The sequence below is a fragment of the Pelophylax lessonae genome (assembly GCF_965119305.1).
Source record: "Pelophylax lessonae genome assembly, chromosome: 11".
NCBI classification, from domain to species: Eukaryota; Metazoa; Chordata; class Amphibia; order Anura; family Ranidae; genus Pelophylax; species Pelophylax lessonae.
In genome coordinates, this window is record NC_138778.1 from 144634673 (window position 1) to 144657011 (window position 22339).

Genomic DNA, 22339 nt, shown 5'->3' on the forward strand with positions numbered 1-22339 from the left:
CGAACGATTTCCTGAACCCACCTGTCCCGAATGCGGGCCAGCCAGAGTTGAAGAAAACCGAGCAAACGTCCCCCCACCCCAGAACCGGGTGAGGGCGCCCCTTCAGGCCGAATTGGCATGGGCAGCGGACCCGGACTGGCCGGACTTCTGCTTACCTGCCCACGGCTTCTTCTGGGGGCCTTGGCCCTTGAAGGGCTTGCCCTTGTATTGCGACCGAAAGGCACGAAAGGACCCCTGAGAGGGCCTAAACGAGGTATTCTTCTTACCGCGAACAGACTTATTCTTCTGAGAGTGGGGTAAGAGAGTGCTCTTACCCCCGGAAATTCCCTTTATCAGAGTATCCAAAGACTCGCCAAAAAGGCGAGATCCCGCGTAGGGTAAATTAGCTAAAGTCTTGCGAGATGATTGGTCAACCGACCAACATTTCAGCCATATCAGGCGACGGTTCAACACCGCTACACTTGAAAGGCGTGCAGCCAAAGGGACTAAATCCAAGTCTGCATCACACAAATACATGACACCCTGGTGAATTTGATCCACCATAGCCAACGTTGTCGGCGGAGCAGAGTCAGCCACCAGGGTGCGCCTGAGCACCTGCGTCCAATCCGCAATAGCCTGAGCTGCCATAATGGAAGCAAAAATAGGCTTCAGCATAGAACCAGCAACCGTATAAGCATGACGGGCAAGAGACTCCAATCTCCTGTCCGTAGGGTCCCGGAACACCGGGGTATCCTCAGCAGGGATCGCAGTAGATTTATTCAAAACTGCCACCGCGTGATCCACCTGAGGCGGCACACACCAACGCTCATCAGTGGTGGGTGTAAATGGATAACGTAGCTTGAACTTACTTGGCACAGTAAAGGGCTTCTTTAAATTGCGCCATTGCTCATCAACAGCGCGTTGAAATTCCGCAGGGCAGGGAAAAACCTGCGCTGTTTTGCGTTTCCTTTGCGTCCCATAAGAGGACATCAAAGCAGGAGGACTTGGTTCATCCTGCAGCCGCAATGTTTCCTTGATAGAAGTAATCAACTCATCCATGAGTGCAAGCTCTTCAGGCGAGCCAGGGGGAGAAGTATCAACTCCTTCTACCTCAGCCTCCCCCTCAGACCCCACAAGGTCCAGAGATGAACGAGACCCTGAGAAGGGCACCCCAGCCATAGCAGCCCCATCGCCCTCTGAATCAGAGGAAATAGACAATCTGGGCCGTTTTGCGGATCGATCAGCCATAAGCATCTGCACCTGAGAAGCCAGGTTCGCCACAATAGCAGCCAGATCAGCCCCCTCGGGGGATGCAGCAGCCCCTTGACCCCCCACCAAGGTGGGAGGAAACTTGCAATCCTGAGAATCCATGCCCCAGTAATAATGGAAATGAAGGACTGCCCCTTTAAGACCGCGGCGAGCGCAGCCCACCGCACACTACTGGATGTACCGACCCCCACAGGGATAAGAAACACTGAGCAAGGAATTACAGGATAAGGAAGGTAAAAACCTGGAGAGACCACACAGGCTGCTGCCACGGATCGCTGTTCCAGAGCAAAAGGAAGTGATGCAATGACTGACAGCCCTATAAAGCCTATGCAGGCTTCACAAACATGGGCGCTCGGCTGAGGCATTGTAGGCAATGAGAAAATGGCGAAGACATGTGGCTGTATGAGCGATCGCCGCCAAAATGGCGGCGATCGGCGCCAAAACACCGCGCTGTACCACACAGGGCCGGTCACCATGGTTTGCCGAAAAAAATGGCGGGCCGCATTAGCGGTCGCCGCACAGCATGTCTGAGCCCAGTCTGCCCCATACATCTCACACAGCAGAGTGGGAGAGCCCCCCCCCCCCCGCAGCCCACAGAAAGGCAGCTATTCCACACAGGAATCTGACAGGGAGCTCAGCACTTACACAGACATGCGGGTCACACAGTCACAGACCGACACCCAAAACAGACAGGTCCCCACATAGAAGTGCACTTACCATTCCGGATGGCGTGGGGAGCCTGCTCCAGCGACCAAAACGCTGTAATGAGGACAGGGAGTGTCGCAGCCAGGACGCAGTGGAACTGTGGTGCGAAACCGCAAATGGCGTCCGGTGAGGTAGCCACCTCACAGGCAGCATCCCTGCAGCGAACAGGGATGGGTCATTCAATATGCCAGGGAAACCTGAGCTGAAAGCTCGATGGCAGGCTGGGGAACCCCTGGCCCTGAGCCCTGGGATCCAGGGTGGCCAGTCAGAGACCCAGCTCCGCATGATCATCTTCATCCGAAGAAACTAAACTAATGCTGAGAAAAGAACAGCTAAGTAAAAGAAAGAGAAAAATACTCAAAATAAAATCAAAAAGAGGATAGAAGACTGAGACTGAAAGCCCCAGCACAGGATCAGCCAGCTACTCCTAAGCTAGGCAATTGAAAACTGAGTTGAGAATGCTAGAAGCAGGGAGGTATTGACTGAGGGGACCACCCCCTAGGGGTGTGATATGCTAAAAGCTTTGATATTAACAAATCTTGTTGCCTAGCTACTCCTGCGGAGCAAAGGTCAATTACCCCCATTAGTGAAGATTATGAAGTGGTGGCGACTGTTGGAGGACGTAAGAGAAAATGTTGATTTTTACATGTAGGAGCAAAGTGTCAGAATAGGCTTGAGAAGGAGGGGGTTAAAGGGCAACTTTAAACAAAAAAAATCTCCCTTTGTACAGATAGAAAGTAAAAGGTGCTTGGGAGATAGGCACATGGTCAGTGAAACCTGTATACAAAGTGCTGGTATTACCTCTTTCTTTGCTGGAATGGTGACGGACAGCGTTGAACTGTAGTTTGTGGAGAGGAAAGAGATGGTTTCCTGGGGTTCTTTTAGGCCATGTTTACATGTGTAGCTTAACTGCTGTGTCTCTAAGAAGTGATCTGCATTCAGATTGCTTTTCAGAGGCGTTAAACAGGTGGTGAGGAGGCAAAATGATGCTTTCTCACTGCCTGTTTTAAACCCATAAATGCTGCAATACCATGTGGTTGTGGAACATTCATGGTGTCCACATTTGCTTTAATGGGTCAAGCAGCAGTACTGCCCACCGGACACAAAAGATGGGATCGTTTTTGCTATGGATGCAGAGCAAAACTCATTAGTATATAGAAAGTAGCACTAAAATAAGTGTACTCCCCTCGCCTAGGAATTTTGATATTTGAAATGAATTTAAAATTACAGTGACAATCTGTGAATATAGCAGCAGCAGTAGTATAAAATTGTATATAAGAAGAATAGTCCTGGTAGGGGCTATCTACAGCGCTTGCTAAATATAAATAAATGTGCAAACAATATATGCAAATGTGATCCCAGTATTTTCATAAAACTGTATGTGTAAAATGAATCATATATACTATATCAAAAATGTGACCTAAAAAGCATAAAAACATTTGTAAATATTAAAGTTCATCTTGTGATATAAATAAATACGTGGAAGTGAAAAAAAGGTCCAATTGTTGGTCGTTATTCCTTGCTTCAGGAAACTGGATAATATAGTGAAGGTGCTCAGTGATATTAATCAACAGTTTTTGGTGACTTGTTGTTATAAAGTGCAAGTGCTGTTTTCCTTCTTAACGTGATGTGATTTAAGAATGGGTGACTTATCAGATGTAATGGGTCTCATATACCATACGATATTGAGACCAATCACGCTTGTCGGTAGGTCCCCTAGTAGTGCCTCCTCGCTGTGCTGATGATTATTCACTCCTCACCTCCCCGCTCCATAGGACAGCATATAGTATTGTTAAAAAGGAAGATAAAAAGCTCCAGATGGTGTAATATCGTTTTTTTAAAAGGGTTTATTCCCATAAATCCGGTGACGTTTTCAAAGGGTACCCTTTGAAAACATCACCGGATGTGACGAAACGCGTCAGGACATGGACTGCACAGCGTGACGTACACTTGAAGCGCAAGCCGGATTTTCCTCCGCTCACCACTCTGCTTAAGCTGTACTATATAGTCACGGGAATCCAAAACTTTTTTTGCTTAATATTGCTACTTATCTTGCTTGAAACCTTGATATGTATTTATGGGAACAAACCCTTTAAAAAAACGGTATTACACCATCTGGAGCTTTTTATCTTCCTTTTTAACAATACTATATGCTGTCCTATGGAGCGGGGAGGTGAGGAGTGAATCATCATCAGCACAGCGAGGAGGCACTACTAGGGGACCTACCGACAAGCGTGATTGGTCTCAATATCGTATGGTATATGAGACCCATTACATCTGATAAGTCACCCATTCTTAAATCACATCACGTTAAGAAGGAAAACAGCACTTGCACTTTATAACAACAAGTCACTAAAAACTGTTGATTAATATCACTGAGCACCTTCACTATATTATCCAGTTTCCTGAAGCAAGGAACAACGACCAACAATTGGACCTTTTTTTCACTTCCACGTATTTATTTATATCACAAGATGAACTTTAATATTTACAAATGTTTTTATGCTTTTTATGTCACATTTTTGATATAGTATATATGATTCATTTTACACATACAGTTTTATGAAAATACTGGGATCACATTTGCATATATTCTTTGCACATTTATTTATATTTAGCAAGCTCTGTAGATAGCCCCTACCAGGACTATTCTTCTTAAAAACTCATTAGTGGACATAAAACATGGAAGGTGGAAGCTCTCTCTCTCCATGCCTGCGGTAATACTGTTATCACCAATAATGATACATAGATATTCTGCTGACTACTATCTCTGGGTTAGTGTGATGAGTCAGGGGAGTGGGTAGGCTAGCACTCAAAGCTACTATACTTTATACCAATAGCTCACTGACCTTACATGCCCCTAGGTAGTGTACACATTACTTTGCTTCTTCTGGAAGTAAAAACTGCTTACCTCTGTCCTACAGAACGGTGTGATGAGCCGCTAGCCAAACAAAAAGGTAATAAAATGACACAAAGTACAGGGGTCATTTCCTATTTTCCAGTCACCCTTTATTTTCAGCCTGTAACCGAAACAGAATAGGGTCCATGCACACTGCCAGTTCCCTTGGCAGAAAAAAAAGCTCATACAGAGCATTTAGGAGCTTTTAGCATTTTTTCTTTCAACCTGAAAACTCCTCTCAAAAATGAAAACCAGAGGGGTATATTTTTCCTGCCTCTAAACGTCCTAATTTGCAAAGCAGGATTAATGTAGGGGCTATTGTTCTTTAAATACCTGTTATTACGCCACGCCGCCCGTGCGCAGTTTGCTGGACTGACCCTGGAGCTCGGGGAATCCCCGATGGAGCTGTTATTGTCTATTCAAGGGATAAATAAAATGGTCACTACGTTTTATATGAGGCTGCAGGCGGCGGGTGCTGACCCGTTTAAAACGGCCATGGGCCGGTGGGTCGCACTCTTGCCTGACCTGACGAAGGAGACATGGGAGGAGGCCACGGAGGTTTGCTTCCAGGATCTTATTAGCTCAAACCATAGGTTAATACAGTTTAAGTTTATCCATCATCTTAATTATACACCTCAGAGGTTGGTCCGTATGGGGGTAGCCCCGGGAGCCGCTTGCCCTAGGTGCGGCTGTCCTGCTGCGGACTTGCTTCACATGTTCTGGTCCTGTCCCCATGTTAACGGATACTGGACATCTATTTTTGCCTTTTTTACTGATAAACTGCACCTGTCGGTCCCTCTTACTCCTGAGGTAGGCCTGCTGGGTGTGTTGAATGACATTATACACCGTGTACGCCCTAGGATCCTACTCCGCATCCTATTGTTCTATGCCAGGAAACTTATTTTGTTACATTGGAAGAGGGCTGAACCGCCTACCATGCAGGAGTTCTATGCTTTGGTGCGCAGTGATGTTCCGCTGTATAAGATAATTTATAAGAGTAGAGGGTGTCCTAAAAAGTTCACTAATGTCTGGCAACCTTGGCTTGATGTGGAAGACTCGTATTGGGCAGATGCCCCTCTGCCCTCCAGTTTACCCGTCGACTGAATCTGAGTAGCCCCGGATGTTATGCGGTTTATATATTTTTATTGCATAGGAAGTATGTTCTATACCCCCCCCCCTTTTTTTGGGGGGTGGGTACCTGGAGGTAGGGGAAGGTGTGTGACTGAGGTTGTGTTGGTGTGTATGGTGTGGAAAGTCTTGTTGGCGTGTCCTTTTCTCCCCCCCCCCCCCCCCATTACTGTGATGACCGGCTGGGGGCATAGCCTCACAGTTGCTTTGTCCTCCTGATACTCTGTGGTACGCTCCCCATTTTTTCCCCCTTCCCCCCCCTTGATTTGGGCCGTACGGTCCCTCTCTGTTTCCCCCCCCCCCCTGTGGTGTTAGGTTAAGATGTCTTCCGATACCCTTGTGTAATTTACATGCTTGCCTTGCACTTGTATTATGGGCGCTGTTTGCCCCTGTGTTTTCTTTTTGTTACTGTTATGCAAAACTTTAAATAAACACCTTTTAAAATATGTAGGGGCTATTGGAGCTGCAGCCCCAGGCCCCTACCCTAACCGTTTGCCGACCGCCCACAGTAATATTACTGCGGCAGAGTGGCTCAGCTGTGTCCAGTCACGTAGTACTACGTGACCGGAGTGCATGTGGTTTCGGCGCCGCGCCGCCGGAGCCACGCTCCCACTGTGTCTAAACGATTGCCGTCTTCCTCCCACGATCGTCCAGGAAATATAGAGTAGACCCGCCTGCTTATGTAAACAAAGCAGGCAGATCTTCTATGAGACAGGCAGGGACAGATCAGCAGTGCTATGGGGGAGGGGGACATATACAGTATATAGTGGGGATCGAAAGTTTGGGCACCCCAGGTAAAAATTTGTATTAATGTGCATAAAGAAGCCAAGGAAAGATGGAAAAATCGCCAAAAGGCATCAAATTACAGATTAGACATTCTAATAATATGTCAACAATAGTTAGATTTTATTTTCATCATTTACACTTCAAAATTACACAGAAAACAAAAAAAATGGTGTCTGCAAAAGTTTGGGCACCCTGCAGAGTTAATATCTTGTACTGCCCCCTTTGGCAAGTATCACAGCTTGTAAACGCTTTTTGTAGCCAGACAAGAGTCTTTCAATTCTTGTTTGAGGTATCTTTGCCCATTCCACCTTACAAAAGTCTTCCAGTTCTTTGAGATTTCTGGGCTGTCTGTCAGGCACTGCTCTTTTAAGGTCTATCCATAGATTTTCAATTATGTTGAGGACAGGAGATTGTGAAGGCCATGGCAAAACCTTTAGTTTACACCTCTTGATGTAATCCCCCGTGGATTTTGAGGTGTGTTTAGGATCATTATCCATTTGTAGAAGCCATCCTCTCTTTAACTTCAGCTTTTTCACAGATGGCATCAAGTTACCATCCAAAATTTGCTGAAATTTTATTGAATCCATTTTTCCTTCTACTCGTGAGATGTTCCCTGTGCCACTGGCTGCAATACAACCCCAAAGCATGATTGATCCACCCCCATGCTTAACAGTTGTACAGAGGTTCTTTTCATTAAATTCTGTGCCCCTTCTTCTCCAAACGTACCTTTGCTCATTCCGGCCAAAAAGTTAAATTTTAACCTCATCGGTCCACAGAACTTGTTTCCAAAATGCATCAGGCTTGTCTATATGTTCATTTGCAAAGTTCAAACGCTGATTTTTGTGGTGAGGATGTAGAAGAGGTTTTCTTCTGATGACTCTTCCATGAAGACCATATTTGTACAAGTATCTCTTTATAGTGGAATAGTGTACCACAACTCCAGTGTCTGCCAGATCTTTCTGGAGGGATCGTGCAGTCAAACGTGGGTTTTGAATTGTTTTTCTCACAATCCAGCAAGCTGTCCTGTCTGATATTTTTCTTGGTCTTCCAGATCTTGCTTTAACTTTCACTGTTCCTGATGACTGCCATTTCTTAATTACATTCCGAACAGAGGATATTGACATCTGAAAACGCTTTGCTATCTTCTTGTAGCCTTCTCCAGCTTTGTGAGCGTCAACTATTTTCAGTTTCAGTTTTCTAGACAACTGCTTAGAAGATCCCATGGTGCTGATTGTTGGGGTAAGGTCAGATGAGTCTGGGCATTTAAAACCTTTGAGATTGACATCACCTGGTCTTCCCAGATGATGATTGAGAACAATCCATGACACTGGCAGGTCTCAGCCTTGCAAAGGGGGCAATGCATGCAATAAATTCTGCAGGGTGCCCAAACTTTTGCAGATGCCATTTTTTTGTTTTCTGTAATTTTGAAAGTGTCAATGATGGAAATAAAATCTAACTTTTGTTGACATATTATAAGAATGTCTAATCTGTAATTTGATGCCTTTTGGAGATTTTTCCATCTTTCCTTGGCTTCTTTATGCACATTAATACAAATTTTTACCTGGGGTGCCCAAACTTTCGATCCCCACTGTAGCTGTGCTGGGGGGAGGTGCACATATACAGTATAGCTGTGCTGGGGGGAGGGGCACATATACAGTATAGCTGGGCTGGGGGGAGGGGCACATATACAGTATAGCCGTGCTGGGGTGGGAGGGGCACATATACAGTATAGCTGTGCTGGGGGGAGGGGCACATATACAGTATAGCCGTGCTGGGGTGGGAGGGGCACATATACAGTATAGCTGTGCTGGGGGAGGGGCAAATATACAGTATAGCTGTGCTGGGGGGGCACATACACAGTATAGCTGTGCTGGCGGGTGAGGGGCACATATACAGTATAGCTGTGCTGGGGGGAGGTGCACATATACAGTATAGCCGTGCTGGGGGGGAGGGGAACATATACAGTATAGCTGTAATGGGGGGAGGGGCACATACACAGTATAGCTGTGCTGGCGGGTGAGGAGGGGCACATATACAGTATAGCTGTGCTGGGGGAGGGGCACATATACAGTATAGCTGTGCTGGGGGGGCACATATACAGTATAGCTGTGCTGGGGGAGGGGCACATATACAGTATAGCTGTGTTGGGGGAGGGGCACATATACAGTATAGCTGTGTTGGAGGGGCACATATACAGTATGGCTGTGCTAAGGGGGGCACATATACAGTAAAGCTGTGCTGAGGGGGAGGGGCACATATACAGTATAGTTGTGCTAGGGGAGGGGCACATATACAGTATAGCTGTGCTGAGGGGGAGGTGCACATATACAGTATAGTTGTGCTAGGGGGAGCGGCACATATACAGTAAAGCTGTGCTGGGGGAGGGGCACATATACAGTATAGTTGTGCTAGGGGGAGCGGCACATATACAGTAAAGCTGTGCTGGGGGGAGGGGCACATATACAGTATAGTTGTGCTAGGGGAGGGGCACATATACAGTATAGCTGTGCTGAGGGGGAGGTGCACATATACAGTATAGTTGTGCTAGGGGGAGCGGCACATATACAGTAAAGCTGTGCTGGGGGAGGGGCACATATACAGTATAGTTGTGCTAGGGGAGGGGCACATATACAGTATAGCTGTGCTGAGGGGGAGGTGCACATATACAGTATAGTTGTGCTAGGGGGAGCGGCACATATACAGTAAAGCTGTGCTGGGGGAGGGGCACATATACAGTATAGTTGTGCTAGGGGGAGCGGCACATATACAGTATAGTTGTGCTAGGGGGAGCGGCACATATACAGTATAGTTGTGCTAGGGGGAGCGGCACATATACAGTATAGTTGTGCTAGGGGGAGCGGCACATATACAGTAAAGCTGTGCTGGGGGAGGTGCACATATACAGTATAGTTGTGCTAGGGGGAGGTGCACATATACAGTAAAGCTGTGCTGGGGGAGGGGCACATATACAGTATAGTTGTGCTAGGGGGGGAGCGGCACATATACAGTAAAGCTGTGCTGGGGGAGGGGCACATATACAGTATAGTTGTGCTAGGGGGAGGGGCACATATACAGTATAGCTGTGCTGGGGAAGGGGCACATATACAGTATGGCTGTGCTGGGGGAGGGGCACATATACAGTATAGCTGTGCTGGGGGGAGGGCACATACATATACAGTATAGCTGTGCTGGGGGGAGGGGCACATATACAGTATAGCTATGCTGGGGGGAGGGGCACATATACAGTATAGCTATGCTGGGGGGAGGGGTACATATACAGTATAGCTGTGCTGGGGGGAGGGGCACATATACAGTATAGCTATGCTGGGGGGGAGGGGCGCATATACAGTATAGTTGTGCTAGGGGGAGGTGCACATATACAGTATAGTTGTGCTAGGGGGAGCGGCACATATACAGTAAAGCTGTGCTGGGGGAGGGGCACATATACAGTATAGCTGTGCTGGGGGGAGGGGCACATATACAGTAAAGCTGTGCTGGGGGAGGGGCACATATACAGTATAGTTGTGCTAGGGGGGGAGCGGCACATATACAGTAAAGCTGTGCTGGGGGAGGGGCACATATACAGTATAGTTGTGCTAGGGGGAGGGGCACATATACAGTATAGCTGTGCTGGGGAAGGGGCACATATACAGTATGGCTGTGCTGGGGGAGGGGCACATATACAGTATAGCTGTGCTGGGGGGAGGGCACATACATATACAGTATAGCTGTGCTGGGGGGAGGGGCACATATACAGTATAGCTATGCTGGGGGGAGGGGCACATATACAGTATAGCTATGCTGGGGGGAGGGGTACATATACAGTATAGCTGTGCTGGGGGGAGGGGCACATATACAGTATAGCTGTGCTGGGGGGGAGGGGCGCATATACAGTATAGCTGTGCTGGGGGAGGGGCACATATACAGTATAGCTGTGCTGGGGGGAGGGGCACATATACAGTATAGCTGTGCTGGGGGGAGGGGCACATATACAGTATAGCTGTGCTGGGGGGAGGGGCACATATACAGTATAGCTGTGCTGGGGGAGGGGCACATATACAGTATAGCTGTGCTGGGGGGAGGGGCACATATACAGTATAACAAGGTATATATTGTGAATCGGCGCTAGTTTCTTAAAGTGCTAAAGTGAATGTGAAACTAAAGACTGATAGAATAAATCATACAAAACATTGTGCAAAAAACGCATCAAATCCCAATGGTAAAAAAAAAAACGCAGCAAATGACCAGTACTAGTAGCTAAGTATGATGTGTAAAAAATGCATCAAATCCCAATGTAAGTGGATAGAAAAACGCATCAAATCCCAAGTGGATAGAAAAACGCATCAAGTGACAAATGTTGCAATTATATAGAAAACATCCATACAACTAAAATATTGCAAGTAGAAATCAATAATTTCACAGTGAGAAACTGAAAAAAATTTTTTTCAGGTGCAGGGTGTAACAATCACACCACTAGATAAGTGAAAGAGCGGTGAGATATAGGTGTGTCCCAATAAGATGTACTCAAGTGCCAGATGAAAATAGATGTGATTAAATATTTATAAAATTCACAAATGTGAAATGCTCAATAAACCTTAAGCCCCGGTTCACACTTATGCGATGCGGGAACGCTGTGAATCCGCAGCCTGTTCCCGCATCGCATCCGCACATCTGGCAGTTCACATTGCCATATGCGATACGCTGGGGGTGTCAATTAAAAGTTAATGACACCCCCAGTTGGATCGCATATCGCAGTGCGATCTGCAAGTACGCACAGAATCGGATCGCACAAGTGTGAACCACTATGCGATCCGATTCTGAGGCGGCTCAAAAAATGCCTCCTGTGCGAGTTTGCTGCGGATGCGCTGCGAATTCAGCCATACAAAGTGTATGGCTGAACTCGCATCCGCACATGAGATCGCATGTAATGAAGGAGCAGTGCGCTCCGAATTACATGCGATCTCGCAAGCCGCACAAGTGTGAACCGGCTCTTAAAGAAGAATCCATGAGTAAATACAATCGATATAAATACATAAATAAAGTCTTTGTGCAAACAGGTGCTTCACACTCTGTAAAAAAGATATTATATCTTCACAATAAATAAAGTCCATGTGTACCATAAAAATAAAGTGACTGATGGTGATTATTTCAAAAATGGATCAAAGTGACTTTTGTGAAATCCAAATAGTGTCACCCCCTTATCTATTCTAGTTGTCTTTCTCTTTTTCTCCACTCCATTTAGTATATTCTCTCGTTGTCTTAAACTCTCTACAGTTTTCCCATATATCACCCCATTCCTCTGTATCGTCTTCTCCCCAATCTCTCATGTATTCCAATGTTCTTACTCTCTCCACTCTTTGTACCCAGTCCCCCGTGGTCGGTGCCTCTTCCTTTTACCAAAATAACGGGATTAATCCTTTAGCTGCATTAATCAGGTGGGGTATTAATGTTGCTTTATATTGCCTAATGGAATTTTTAATACCGTGAAATAGGCAATGCCAAGGATCTTCCGGGATTTTTATTTTCGTGATTTTTTTTAATTAGGCCCAGGATTTCCTTCCAGTACTTTTTAATTTTTGGGAAGTCCCACCATAAATGTGCCATTGTACCTACTGTATGCCACTTTGAAAAGGTGCCTGCACTACTTAGATGCAACTTTTGATGCAACTTTGATCCAGAGAGTATAAACTTGGATCAAAGTTGCAGCAAAGTCACACTTTAAATCGCAACCCATGACCCTATATATACAGGCGAATCTGATAGTAAAGCCAATGTTAAAGGGGCCTTATGGTAGACTTGTGAACACAGATGCAAGAGATGCCTACACATCCTTAGATTTTACCTAATGATTCTTTGTCACCTGTGAGAGTCATAGGAAAGGCGGTCTACCTGATGGAATCCCAGGTCTTTAGAAATAACACTGTATTCATTGCTAGAATAAACTTTAGGTGCTATTATTCCAAGATCCCCTATTGCTCGGAGGTCAATTGAAACGTATTCTGATCTGACAATATTTTGTTCAACTTTGGGACAGTCTTTAACCACGTGCCTCACTTATGTCACTTCTCATATACATGTAAAAATCTGCGTTGTTTTTACTAGATAATTACAGTCAGGTCCATAAATATTGGGACATTGACACAATTCTAAGATTTTTGGCTTTATACACCACCACAATGGATTTGAAATGAAACAAACAAGTTGCGCTTTAACTGCAGACTTTCAGCTTTAATTTGAGGGCATTTACATCCAAATCAGGTGAACAGTGTAGGAATTAAAAAGTGGGAGGCACATATACAAACTATTGTAAGGAACCAAAAGTAATGGGACAGATTAACAATCATAAATCAAACTTTCACTTTTTAATACTTGGTTGCAAATCCTTTGCAGTCAATTACAGCCTGAAGTCTGGAATGCATAGACATCACCAGACGCTGGGTTTCATCCCTGGTGATTCTCTGCCAGGCCTCTACTGCAACTGTCTTCAGTTCCTGCTTGTTCTTGGGGCATTTTCCCTTCAGTTTTGTCTTCAGCAAGTGAAATTCATGCTCAATCGGATTCAGGTCAGGTAATTGACTTGGCCATTGCATAACATTCCACTTCTTTCCCTTAAAAAACTCTTTGGTTGCTTTCGCAGTATACTTCGGGTCATTGTCCATCTGCACTGTGAAGCGCCGTCCAATGAGTTCTGAAGCATTTGGCTGAATATGAGCAGATAATATTGCCCGAAAAATTTGGATGTAAATACCCTCAAATTAAAGCTGAAAGTCTGCAGTTAAAGCACATCTTGTTTGTTTCATTTCAAATCCATTGTGGTGGTGTATAGAGCCAAAAAGATTAGAATTGTGTCGATTTCCCAATATTTATGGACCTGACTGTACTTAGAACCCCAAACATTATAGTTTTTTAGGGCAAAAGCCCAGGGAAAAAATGTTGGTTGCTGCAATGTTTTATGTCACACAATATATGCACAACGGTTTTTAAACACATATTATTTTTGAAAAAATGCACTTTAATTAATTTTACTGCACACAAACACAATATAATACCTTATTGTTATACGTTACTATAAATAAACAGATTCTTAGCATGTCATGTTTTAAAATTGTGTGCGCCCGTGGAATGGTGACAAACTACGGGACTTACAAATCTTCATAGGCCAAGCTTTAAAAGTCTTTCCAGGTTACCAGTTTAGAGTTACAGAGGAGGTCTGGTGCTAGAATTATTGCTCTCGCTCTAACGATTGTGGCAATACCTCACGTGTGGCGCAACCACTGTTTACATGTGTGGGATCAATGTATGCATTCATGTTTGCGAGTGAGCATGGGGGTGGGGGTTGTGGGTTCATGATAGGTCCTCTTTATGGAGAGATGTGATGTCTCTCCCCAGAAGGCGGCAGGGAGATTTAGGTTTTGGGGCCACCTTCCTCCACATGTAAAATTGATCCAGCGGCTATTTGGCCCTTTGGATCGCTTTTATATTATTCAGCATCGCCTAGTGAAAAAAAGATACCAGGGTCATGACTGCAGCCATGGTCTCATGACCCTGGTAGAATCACTTTAACCAGAGGACATATGGGTACATCCATATGGGGCAAGTGGCTAAAGCAGCAGTATGTCCATAAAGCTGGCAATAGATGGATCAAAATTCGGTCAGTTCAGCAGGGACCAGCCAAATTTCGATCCATCAATGGGCAGGCTGGTTGTACATCTCTTGATCGAGAGTTCTGTACAGCTAACCTGTTTTCACTTGCTTAGTGGTATCACCAGCTATAGCTGGAGGTGTCGATGAATGTATTCTAAAAGGTGGGGAAGCCTTCAGTTCCATGCACACTAGCATTTTTTGTCAGCTAAAAAAACTGTGGAAAAATGCTGGAAAAAAACGCTGGTAATAGCTTTTTGTAGTAATGTTTTATTAGCATTTTTCTAGTTCCTTTAAATAAAAAAAAAAAAGGAAAAAAAAAAGCTATTAGTAGCCTTTAGGAGCGTTTCTGCTCGAAAAACGCTCTAAGAAACGATCTTTGGGATCTGCTACATAAAATATTTTCTTGGTCATACAATTCTCCATTGATGCCCTTACTTAATCATAATGTCTTCCCTTCGTTGGATAAGGGATTCCTTCATTGGTCCCCAGAGGGACCCCTGTTACTTCATCATGTCCTCAATGCAGGCCTTCCTAAACCCCTTTGCAAAGCTTTTGGGAAATCAACAGTCCACTTATTTGGACGTATGGAGACATATTCAACTTGTTCGATTTATTCAAACCTTACCCCAGCCTTTAAGGGTCCATGTACACGGGACGCTGGAAATGGCCGTTTAGGAGCAGTTGGGCGTTTTTTTCAGAAGCCCCTGAACGCAGCTCCATGTTATCTTATCTGTCCATGTACACATGGTCATTTACAGTCATTTGCAGGCAGTTGCGTTCAGGGACTTTTTTAGAACGCAATTATTTGCATTCGAACATGTGTTTCTAGGCGTTTCAAACGCACAAACGCGTCCGAACGCGATGACCCGCGTTTAGCGTTCGTGTTTTTCCATTTTTTACAGATACTCAAAGATAAGATCCTATTATTATCATGTACCTCTTCAATTTCATCAAAAATGACAGAAACTAATTATAAATTGATGGTCAATGGTACTATACACCTATTAAGTTGCATAAGATGTTTCCTTCTAGGTCACCATTATGCTGAAGGAATTGTGGAAACAATGCTTCTCACGCTCATATCTGGTGGGAGGGCCCGCTGATTCGCCCATTATGGTCTCAGGTTGTCGAGTGTATTAATCAGATAACTAACCTCTCTATCCAGCAGGACACCTGGACAATATTATTTCATTTCACCATGGAATCATTTCATACCTATAAGAGGTCGGTTACCCCACATCTTTTAAATGCTGCAAAAGCTCTGATTCCGATTATGTGGGGTAAACCGGAGATTCCAACACTGAAACATTGGGTGAAACGAGTATCTGCCTCATGGAGGAACTCACATATATTTCTAAAGGAAAAGCTACTAGACAGTTGGGCATTTGGGATGGGTGGTCTCATTTTAAAACCACACCAACTTATAAGATGATCATGACAATTTAACCAATTAGAATAAGTTATGTGAGTTGCTCTAATTGGCTAGTTACCCTGACTTACATATTTTTGACAGGCCTTTTATAGGCCATTATATTGCCCACCACCCATTGTCACCAAGTCTTTCTCCCTTCCCCTCTCTTTTCTTTTTCTTTCTTTTTTCATTTATCTATTTAACGGATTACCATGTGACATATTGGGATTTTGTATTCTTGCTTTTGGAAGAATTATTAACCGCATTTGGAAGCTAGTAGAGCATAAGCTCAACATTGTGTTGTTTGTATCTTCGACCAAATGTGTATGTTGATGAGTTTTTTCTTTATTTCAATATCGTAAATCAAAATATATTAAACTTAGAAACTCCAGTGATGGTGAACCTTGGCACCCCAGATGTTTTGGAACTACATTTCCCATGAGGCTCAGCTACACTGCAGAGTGCAGTGAGCATCATGGGAAATGTAGTTCCAAAACATCTGGGGTGCCAAGGTTCGCCATCACTGCCCTAGACGCTGAAGCTCAAAAAATACTAGTAGCCTAAAGTAGTGTGCATGGATGCTATTTAACTTCGAGGAGCAGAAAAAAAAAAGCCAATAACAGCTTCTAGCATTGCGTTGTTACAACGCATCTCAAGATTTACATTTTTTTTGTTTGTTTTCCTTAACCACTTAAGCCCCGGAAGATTTTACCCCCTTCCTGACCAGGGCTTTTTTTGCGATTCGGCACTGCGTGACTTTAACGGACAATTGCGCGGTTGTGCGACGCTGTACCTATACGAATTTGACGTTCTTTTTTCCCCACAAACAGAGCTTTCTTTTGGTGGTATTTGATCACCTGTGCGATTTTTACTTTTTGCGCTATAAACAAAAAAAGAGCGTCAATTTTGCAAAAATAACAATATTTTTCACATTTTTTTTATATGAAATTCCCAAAAAAAAAATGTAAAAATCAAAATTTTTTTAAACATTTTTGGCCAATTTGTTTTCGGCTACATATGTTTGGTAAAAAAAAAAAATCGCAAAAAGCGTATTTTGATTGGTTTGCGCAAAAGTTATTGCATTTACTAACTAAGGGAAAGATTTTTGTCATTTTTGGTGTTTTTTTTTATTTAACGAGTAATGGCGGCGATCTGTGATTTTTTTTGCAGGACTGCGACATTGCGGCGGACAGATCGGACCCTTGACTGACATTTTTGACACTTTTGGGGGTACCAGTGACATTACTACAGTAATCCGTGCTATACATATGCACTGTTACTGCAACATGACACTGGCAGGGAAGGGGTTAACTTTATTGGGGAAGGAGGGGTTAAGTGTGTTACTAGGGGCGTGCTTCTTACTGTGATTGGACATGGCTACTGGTGTAGGAACAGTGATCAATGGTCCTACATAGTAGAACCGTCTGATCACCATTCCTACACAGGGGAGAATGACAGGCGGCTTGTTTACGTCAGCCGCCTGCCTTTCTCCCTTCACGGCGGACGATCGCGAGTGACCGGCGGACATCGGGTCCGCCGGTCACATGCACGGACTTCCCAGGGAAAGAGCGGGGGCGGGCGTGCGCCTCCGCGGGCGCGCGCTCGCCCGCTATTGGCTCACAAGGAAGTGACAGGCTAGTGACGTACCGGTACATCACTTTGCCTGGCCGGGGCTGACCGCAGCAGTATATGTACTTGCGGCGGTCTGCAACCGGTTAATTTAAACTAAAAAAAAAAAAAAAAAAACAATTTAACTTTATGCACCACAGTGCACTGCCCGGCATGCAGCATTTTTAAGCAAAGCACACCACTCCACATATATGGTGTGAACAAGGCATGTAGAGAATAGGTATGAGCTCAGGCACGTTCACAACCCATCTGAGTGATCCCACCACCAGTCACTGTACTGGGCCAGCCATAAGGTGGCTAAGGCATGACCTAAAGTCACATATATAATTGCCCCTTGTATATGTGTGGTTGTGCGCGGGGGGTGTTGGGGGATGTTTCGTTCACTTATGATTAGCACAGTACAGGTGGCAGCTTCCTGGTGGGATCCTGATCAGGATCCAAACGCAACTGAGCTCATCCTTCGTAGACAAAACTTGTTTTCTATGTGTCCTTGCATTGAAGCCTACATTGATCACCATGAATGAGCCCTTAGGGTTTGGAAAACCTTCCAACTACCTTCTTTTAAGGCATGATCTTGGAAGTTCACATACTTCTTTCCATTACTGACTTTTTTTATCAAAACTGCCTTAATTTCCTTACTCACCAAAAGAAGAGGCGCAGTGAACGCATCTGACCCAAGTCCACCCTGAACACTCCACATGTCTGCTCAAGTGCCAGGAGTTTTTGCTGCTCCTCCCATTTGGCAGGGGCTCCACGACCATTAATCTCTCCGTAATGGGAGTTGGCTTCAGGGCTGGATGCATAGCAGGTCATGTGACTTTCAGCATCTTGCCTGAACGGGGAACACAAAACAAAGAGACCCTTTATTTTCTGGTTAGAAAAGAGATTTTTAGTGCTGCAACGAATGAATACATTGGGCTTTAATTCAATTAAAAAAAAGAAAAACAAACAAAAACTTTACACTACACTTTACAGAACAGAAAAGAACAGTTTGCCAAACGGGGCATTGTGAATGTTTAATGTCTACTTAGCATCAGAAATATCTTATGTTAACCACTTCAATACTGGGCACTCCCCCCCCCCCCCCTTTCTGCCCAGGCCAACTTTCAGCTTTCAGAGCTGTCACACTTTGAATGACAATTGTGCGGTCATGCAACACTGTAACCAAACACAATTTTTATCATTTTTTTGAGACAGACAGAGCTTTCTTTTAGTGGTATGTAATCAACACTGGGCTTTTCCTTTTTTGTTAAACAAATGAAACGAGACAGAAAATTTGGAAGAAAAAATACGTTTTTTATTTGTATCTGTTTTTTTTTTGTAAATAAGTACATTTTTTCCTTCACTGATGTGCACTGATGACACGGGACTGATGGGGCGGCACTAATATGCAGCACTGATGGGCACTGATGAGACGGCACTAATATGCAGCACTGATGGGCACTGATGAGACGGCACTAATATGCAGCACTGATGGGCACTGATGAGACGGCACTAATATGCAGCACTGATGGGCATTGATAGGCGACACTGATGGGCAGCCTTTATAGGCATGGATAGGCAGCACTGATGGGAAATAATGGGCACTAATGTGCAGCAATGATAGACACTAGGGATCGACCGATATCGGTTTTTCATTGCAGATACCAATATTTTGGCCATCGCATATCAGTAGATATCGGCCAATATTTTGTACATCCTACGTCAGGGTCAGAGACTAGTCTTCTCCTCCTGCAACCATTAGGTGGCGATGCTTATGTAAGGGTAAAATGATGTCACATAGCATAATTCTGTTTACAAATGTTATTGAATATGCCACTCACATATGTACAAAAGATATAAGCAATTCCACATTAGCAGATCTGCTGAGAGATACCGATCTGCCACCCACTTGCCATAAGTGACAACCGGGTGATACCGCTCCGTATGGCATACGTTCTCGGAGGTCACGTGCGTGGTTATGCCCGCCGTGACCACAGAGATCGTATGCTGGACGGAGCAGTATCACCTAGGTGTCACTTACGGCAATTGGGTGAGAGACGGATCGGTATCGGGTGGGTGGGAGATGAAGCGGGTGAGAGACGGAGCAGTATTAAGTGGATGTCGAATGGAGCGGTATCATCTGGGTATCACTTACGGCAAGTGGGTGAGAGATGGAGCGGTATCACCCGGGTCTCACGGCAAGTGGGTGAGAGACGGAGCGGTATCACCTGGGTCTCACTTACGGCAAGTGGGTGAGAGACGGAGCGGTATCACCCGGGTCTCACGGCAAGTGGGTGAGAGACGGAGCGGTATCACCCGGGTCTCACTTACGGCAAGTGGGTGAGAGACGGAGCGGTATCACCCGGGTCTCACTTACGGCAAGTGGGTGAGAGACGGAGCGGTATCACCCGGGTCTCACTTACGGCAAGTGGGTGAAAGATGGAGCGGTATCACCTGGGTCTCACTTACGGCAAGTGGGTGAAAGATGGAGAGGTATCACCTGGGTCTCACTTACGGCAAGTGGGTGAGAGACGGAGCGGTATCACCCGGGTCTCACTTACGGCAAGTGGGTGAGAGACGGAGCGGTATCACCCGGGTCTCACTTACGGCAAGTGGGTGAGAGATGGAGCGGTATCACCTGGGTCTCACTTACGGCAAGTGGGTGAAAGACGGAGCGGTATCACCCGGGTCTCACTTACGGCAAGTGGGTGAGAGATGGAGCGGTATCACCCGGGTCTCACTTACGGCAAGTGGGTGAGAGACGGAGCGGTATCACCTGGGTCTCACTTACGGCAAGTGGGTGAAAGACGGAGCGGTATCACCTGGGTCTCACTTACGGCAAGTGGGTGAGAGATGGAGTGGTATCACCCGGGTCTCACTTACGGCAAGTGGGTGAGAGACGGAGCGGTATCACCCGGGTCTCACTTACGGCAAGTGGGTGAGAGATGGAGCGTTATCACCCGGGTCTCACTTACGGCAAGTGGGTGAAAGACGGAGCGGTATCACCTGGGTCTCACTTACGGCAAGTGGGAGAAAGATGGAGCGGTATCACCTGGGTCTCACTTACGGCAAGTGGGTGAGAGACAGAGCGGTATCACCCAGGTGTCACTTAAGGCAAGTGGGTGAGAGACGGATCGGTATCGGGAGGGTGGGAGATGAAGCAGGTGAGAGACAGAGCAGTATTGAGTGGATACCGGACGGAGCGGTATCACCTGGGTATCACTTACAGCAAGTGGGTGCGAGATACCGATCTCCCAGCAGATCTGCTAATGTGGAATTGCTTATATCTTTAATTTGTACATATGTGAGTGGCATATTCAATAACATTTGTAAACGGAATTATGCTATGTGACATCATTTTACCCTTACATGAGCAATATTTGGAATATCGGCCAGTTCCGGGGGGCCGATACTGATATATCGGCAAAAGTCAATATCGGCCCTCGATAAATCGGCCTTGCCGATAATCGGTCGATCTCTAATAGACACCACTGATAGGTGGCACTGACAGAAATCACTGATGGGCACTGATTGCCATCACTGGGCATTGCAGATGGGGCTGCACTGATAATCACTGCATTAATTATCAGTGCAGATGCCCCTGTCTGGAGAGCCGCTAATCGGTTTCTCCTCTACTCACGCTCAGTCAGTGTGAACAGAGAAATGCTGTTAACCAGCACTTCCTAGTTACGCTGTGATTGGACACAGCTGATCACATGGTAAAGAGCCTACGTCATATGCTCTTTATGGTGATCGGAGATGCGCACTAATGATTGCCATGAGCAGCTTGTTCTGAAGGACATCGTACGTCCAGCCGTCATTTTGCTATAAGCCAGACGGGATGTGGCTAAATATCATTTAACACTTACAGCCATTTATTACCTCTCACAGAGATCATTGTACTTCCCTGACAAATGCATTTCTTTCTGAGACAGCACCATATTTGTTCAGGTATTATTTAGGTTTAGCATTTACTTTACCTGAACGGAGATGCTGATTTTCCCAGGACACAATAATGTGTGGAAATGACTTTGAAAGGGGCATGTCGAGGATTAAAACTCTGCAGGCTCTAATTTCTTCAGAAAAGAGATGGAACAGCTGGTGAAGAGCCTGAGCGAGCTCTGGCACAGGAAAGATGATGATAATGTTAATGTAGAACCTTCTTCAGAAATCTAAGTCCTTATAGACCACTTCAGGCTTGCCCCTTTTGCAGGTATACTACATTATGTTAAATATTAAAGTACTGTATTACTAAACCCAGGACCCTGTATTACCTATATTTGGTCCCCCACAGTACACAAAACGTGGGAATGCAATTATTTTAGTAAATATAAAATGATAAATACCTTCTCTCATCAGCAGTATACAGCAGTCATGTGACTTCTGTCTGAGCACTGGTTAAAGCTTGTAGGAGGAATTTTCATACTCCTCAGACTGTCCTGTGAGGCTGCGTGATCTCTGTCTGGACAGTGCTGATTGGCCCTGTGTTGATCACATCCACTCTCCCAAAAAAAAAAGCAATACACACCAAACTGAGCATGTGCAGTCTGTCTTCCAGGACTCTGTTCTATTAGCAGATGGATTAGGGACGGTAAAAGAAGGGGAGGAACAGTGGAGTCAGGATCAGACTTTTTACACACTGTGGAGGAATAACCCCTTTAGGTTCCACAGTGATTACAACAAGCATGCTTTACTGCATATACAGACTGATTTTGTTATTGTGGATTTAGTAACACTTTAAAAAATAGGTACCTATAGTGTTTAAAATCCAGTAATGCAGTCAGCCTACTCTGCACATGCTCAGTTGCTCTCTTTCTCGGCATTGTGACTAAAATCAGAGCCACTAGAGAGGTTGATCATCTGACAGCTTTAAGATTTACTGTTGCTGAAGGGGGAAGAAAGCAACA

The 22339-nt window shown here is 45.2% G+C and overlaps 1 protein-coding gene across 3 annotated transcripts in view; it reads right to left on the bottom strand.

Annotated features, from left to right (window-relative positions):
- The window catches only part of TBC1D16 (TBC1 domain family member 16), a 267299-nt gene that overhangs the window by 158691 nt on the left and 86269 nt on the right, over positions 1-22339 (bottom strand). For 2 of the 3 annotated variants that reach the window (XM_082271734.1, XM_082271733.1), the window contains exon 4: positions 18094-18282. In XM_082271734.1, the coding sequence (XP_082127860.1) occupies positions 18094-18282 (189 nt within the window). Of the gene's footprint in view, positions 1-18093; positions 18312-22339 lie in introns of all 3 variants that reach the window. The other variant, XM_082271735.1, reaches the window with a different exon arrangement.